Below are 4,802 nucleotides of genomic sequence, written 5' to 3' on the forward strand. Positions count from 1 at the left end.
CTCCCAGCTCGGTATTCCGAGCTTTTTTTTTTTTTTTTTTTTTTTGAAGCATGTCCGTCATCTTCGCTCCGGACTGGCTACGCGGCAAAGCCAAGGTCAACCAAGAGACTATCCAGCGGGTGAGCGACCGCGATCCGGAGACCTGGTGCAGGAGCTTCCTGCAGGGGCCGGACCGTGGTGGGGACAGCGTGTGGGCCGGGGAAGGAATGGGAGCAGGGTCAGCTCAGCGCCTGCCCGGGACCTCCACCTGAGAGCTGCCCCCTCGTCCATCTTTCAGCTCCTGGAGGAGAATGACCAGCTGATCCGCTGTATCGTGGAGTACCAGAACAAGGGCCGAGCGAACGAGTGCGTCCAGTAAGTGGCACTGGGGACGTGCGGCAGCCCTGGGCGATGAGCCGACGAGAAAAGGGAGGTGCGGAGGAGATGACTTGGCTTGAGTAGGGCTGCATGCCTGTAATCCCTAGCACTGGGCAGGCTGCGGCCGGAGGATGGCCAGCTAAGATTACGTAGCAAGATTGTACTTCTCTCGCTAAAGGTTATTTAATTACTACTCAAAACCATATTGGCAGTTAATGGTAGACCCTGGAGTTAGTCAGGATTTCCCAGAAAGCGCTGTCAAAAGTGACAGAGGAAAGGATCCCGAAGCTAAGCTCAGTAAGAGCCGTGGTCTCTTTATTCGTGGATTTCACTTCCATCCCCCAAAGTCAGTCAGGCCATTGGTTACCTAGCAGTCAGTCTGTGGGGGATACTCACACGATCAACAAAGGAATTTCTACATTAAACCAAAGTTTAATTCAGGATAGAATTAATGCACTTTCTTATTGGATATCGGAATGGGAAGAAACAGAATCTGAGACTCTTCTAAATTTGGTCCAAGTACTAGGCCCTATTTCTTATAGAAAATGCTTTATTGTTACTTAAATATTGTTAAAATCCTTTTCTTTTCTTTTCTTTTCTTTTTTTTTTTTTTTTTTTTGCGTCTTTAAAGGTCACCTACAACCCTTCTCTAAGCCCTTAATGGAATCGCAGAATTCCAATTTGAGGTGTTTGTTTTGACTCCAGTATTTGAGGTTTGCATTTTAACATTTTGTAGTAAACACTTTCTCATGTTTAGAAAATGCCTGCAGCACATTCTTTTTGGTAAACTGACTCTCATGCAAAGATACATAGGTCCTATACATCTATTCTGTTTTTTCACATTGTGAAGGTCCTACTTCTCAAGTCTGATGATTCTTCCTGAATGGCTAGCAATTGATAGTGGCAATGTCATGTGCTTACTTGGGTCATACAGGGTCTTCTGTATTCCCACTGCACCCTCCCACCCACACACAAAGGTTTCCCTGTGTGGCCCTGGCTGTCCTGGACCTTGCTCTGTAGACCAGGCTGACTGAAGTCAGAGATGTCCCTGCCTCTGCCTCCCATGTGCTGGGATTAAGATGCACCATCACACCTAACAGTGGCCCTACAGAGGAGGAAGCAATGCATGGTGAACAAGAAGCACAGAAGATTCTTGCTCCCTGTGGAGCTGACATTCTAGACTCTAGAACGAGAGGGAAGAAATGTAATAGACATGTAAGAATACATGCTTTAAGTGGAATAAAGTCAGGGCATGCCAAACTTGTTCAGTTTCCAGCACCGCAGAAATCAGGCAGGGTAAGTAGAAGATGGAGTGCAGAGCTTCCCTCATTAGCTGACACTGAGAGAAACCCAAGCCCTAGAACTAAAGCAAAAGTGCTAATATCCTCAGACACACCAAGGAGGCCCTGTATTCAGATCTCAGTGAGGGGAAAGCCACAGGGGATGAGGACACAACAGTGGCTGGAGACCCCATCACATGAGACCTTGTGGGAGAGAGATGGCATCTTTGAGCATTTAGAACAGCTAAATGCAGGATCCGATTTAAATTGCTGTGATCCCTCCAGCTCTGGAGAATACAGCGGGGCTGCAATGTAGACTGTGGGGATGAGGAGACTGCTGTTGTAGTCAGGACAAAAAAAGGCCTAGTTGCTTGATCTAGATGTGGGAGTGAAAATGGCCGAGGTTGGTAAAGCCAGGCGTGGTACCCTTGGGGATGCAGAGGCAGATGAATCTCTGAATTTGAAGACAGCCGAGGCTATATGGTGAGACCATTTGGTTGATGACCTGCATCATTCAGTCAATGGGAACGTTTAGCCTGCCTGGTGAATAAATAAAAACAAGTATCTAATTTTTGTGTTTCACTCCTAGGTATCAGCATGTGTTACATAGAAATCTCATTTATTTAGCTACCATCGCAGACTCCAACACAAACAGTCTTACAAAGGCTGTGGAGTAGTCTTCCAGGAGGCCGTACTGAGGAATGGCTGCGTGGAACCCGTCTCATGGGAAATAGAGAGCTGCCTAGAACATGGGCGAAGAGTCCCATGCATTTTAGACTGTGAAGAAACTTGCTACTGACTCTACTATATTTTTACTGTAAATATTTTAGTAATAAAACAGATTCTGCAGTAGAACTGTGAGGACCTGAGGTGTGTGGCAGCAGTGTCATTGTCAACAATAGTGCTTAATTATCCGATAATATGTAATAATAAATGATGCGCACCTCTCAGTGTCCCACATCCACTGATGCCATCTTCACACAGACCTATTTTCTCCTCTCACCTCTTTTCTCTTAGGTTACGAACTGTTAAAGTCTCTTTTCAGGGGGAGAGGTTGAAGCAAGTACTCCTCCTTCTTGAGGTCCAAGCAAAGGGTGTATTCGTCGCTAGAGGCAAAAAAGAAAAAATTAACAACAAGCCCTAGGCACACCTGGGAGGTGAAGGCTGTATGTCAAGGTCAACCTAGGCCACATAAGACCCTGAAAAAGGAAGTGTTTTTGTATATACAGCATATACGTAATAGGTTTAATGACATTTTCACACACGCACACACATCATGTGCCTTATTACATTCATCCCGATTACTCTCTCATTCCCTTCCTGCTTGAGAGCCTGATACACAACAGGGATGTGATTTAAAGATGCTTTGCTTTTATATATATTTGAAACCAGCCAGCCATAAAGGACGGATATCATAACTATCAGTTTGCTTCCTGTTGCTGTGCTTTGCTTTTATATATATTTGAAACCAGCCAGCCATAAAGGACGGATATCATAACTATCAGTTTGCTTCCTGTTGCTGTGATACACTGCCTGTGAAGGAAAGTTGTGTTGGTGTAAATGTCCTGTTACGATTCTTCATGACGGGAAGTCAGGGTCAGACTCTGCGAGCTGCAACTGAAACAGAGCCCTTGGAAGACACCGGCTTCCTCCCTTCATTGAAAAGATTGAAAATCTGTTAGCTGTTCAGCTTTTAAGGCTGGACATCCTGGCGATCCCAATCTTGCACTGGAGGCCTGGGAAACTTCTGGATCACTGATGGTCTTCAACTCTAAGAATCCCAGATGTTTCTAATACCAACCAACAGTAATGACTCGATAACAGGATGAATGAGCTTGGTAGAGGACAAGCAGGCAGAAATCAAAGTTCCTTTCCATGTCCTATTATACGGGTGCCACCAGAAAGTGTTTAGGGGTAGTCTTTCGTTTTCAAATACTCCAGGAAAACCTTGTTCAGGAGTGCCAGCAGCTTAGACTTTAATAGATTCTGGATATGGTCAAGTTGACAACCAGAATAGACCACCACAATGATTCTACACACAGGAAGTAGAAGTGTGGATGTACAAAGTGGGTATAAAGATTGAGGGAGACGAGTTCTTCCAGATAACAAACTTAATGAGTTGGTTGGTGATGGCTACCACCACAAGGTGAATGTACTTCATACCTCTGAACTGCACTTAAAGATGGCTTTAAAATGGTAAAGATTATATTGTCCCGCGCAACCGTCTCGCCTGCAAGAACGACGCGGCACACAAAATAGAATCCTTCTGCGGTAAACTTTATTAATCTGGAAAAACCGGTACTTGCTTCACGTAACGAAAAGGACGGGGAAAACCAAGAGATCCAAGGAGACGAACAGGACGAACAAGCTCCACGAGACGGCCGAAAACCAACGAGGGGAAGAGAGGAAGAAGAGAGGAAAAAGAGAGAGAGAGCTATCCAGCTCGCCCCCTTATAAAGGGATCAGTCCTTGCCTTGGACGCGGAGCCCCCTGATTGGTTGAAACTCACCAGGCCCTATGACGCCACGGGAAGAGGCGGAACTCATGAAGCGGAAGTTACCCAGCCTGTGCGCACATGGCTTGTTTACTGCTAACTCCAGCCAGATATCAGCGCCATCTTGTAATGGCGAATGCGTGGGAATGTGTGGGCGGCGCCCCACAGCCGGATATCCGCGCCACCTTGTAATGACGGAAGCGTGGGAATGTGTGGGCGGCGCCCCACATTATATGATGCAAACTTTACAGCTTATAAAAGCAGGTGGCACTGATAATCGGATGTATAAGCAATTCCTGGGTTTTAAAAAAAAATGAGTTCTAGACAAAGGGACATCTGTAAGCCCAGACAGGGCTCCAAGACTTGAGTCCCAGCACACCCAAGACATGAAGACTGAATTTAAATAAAAGGAGGACCTCAAATTCCCAGATGAAAACAAAGTTGTCATCAATGTCTACACAGCCATTTCTCTCCCCTTGTCTAATCTCTTCCACCTCCCTCCCTTTCTTCCTCCGTTTTCTGCGGTGGCAAGTGGAACCCAGAGCATGTCCTGTACTGCTGAGCGACATCTCCAGCCTCCAGGGAAATTCTGAGTGCAGAAGCACAAACTGAAGGAAACAACAAAAAGGACCAACTGACCACTAGAATAAAGCACTTTGCCAGGGCTAGCC

At 46.1% G+C, this 4,802-nt stretch overlaps 1 protein-coding gene across 1 annotated transcript; it reads left to right on the forward strand.

The window, feature by feature from the left end:
• On the forward strand, positions 1-2,573 carry SS18L2 (SS18 like 2). The gene is made up of 3 exons (XM_080934285.1): positions 1-119; positions 278-354; positions 2,227-2,573. Exons 1-3 carry the CDS (start codon positions 51-53, stop codon positions 2,312-2,314), a joined length of 234 nt encoding a protein of 77 aa, XP_080790411.1. The 5' UTR covers positions 1-50; the 3' UTR covers positions 2,315-2,573.
• Positions 2,574-4,802: the final 2,229 nt, after the last annotated feature.

The sequence above is a fragment of the Micromys minutus genome, assembly GCF_963924665.1.
Source record: "Micromys minutus genome assembly, chromosome: 21".
Lineage (NCBI taxonomy): Eukaryota > Metazoa > Chordata > Mammalia > Rodentia > Muridae > Micromys > Micromys minutus.

Coding starts and splice junctions, on each gene's coding strand:
- SS18L2 (XM_080934285.1), top strand. CDS start 51: ATGTCCGTCATCTTCGCTCCGGACTGGCTACGCGGCAAAGCCAAGGTC. Junction 120..277: donor ACCAAGAGACTATCCAGCGG/GTGAGCGACCGC, acceptor TCCATCTTTCAG/CTCCTGGAGGAGAATGACCA. Junction 355..2,226: donor CGAGCGAACGAGTGCGTCCA/GTAAGTGGCACT, acceptor TTTCACTCCTAG/GTATCAGCATGTGTTACATA.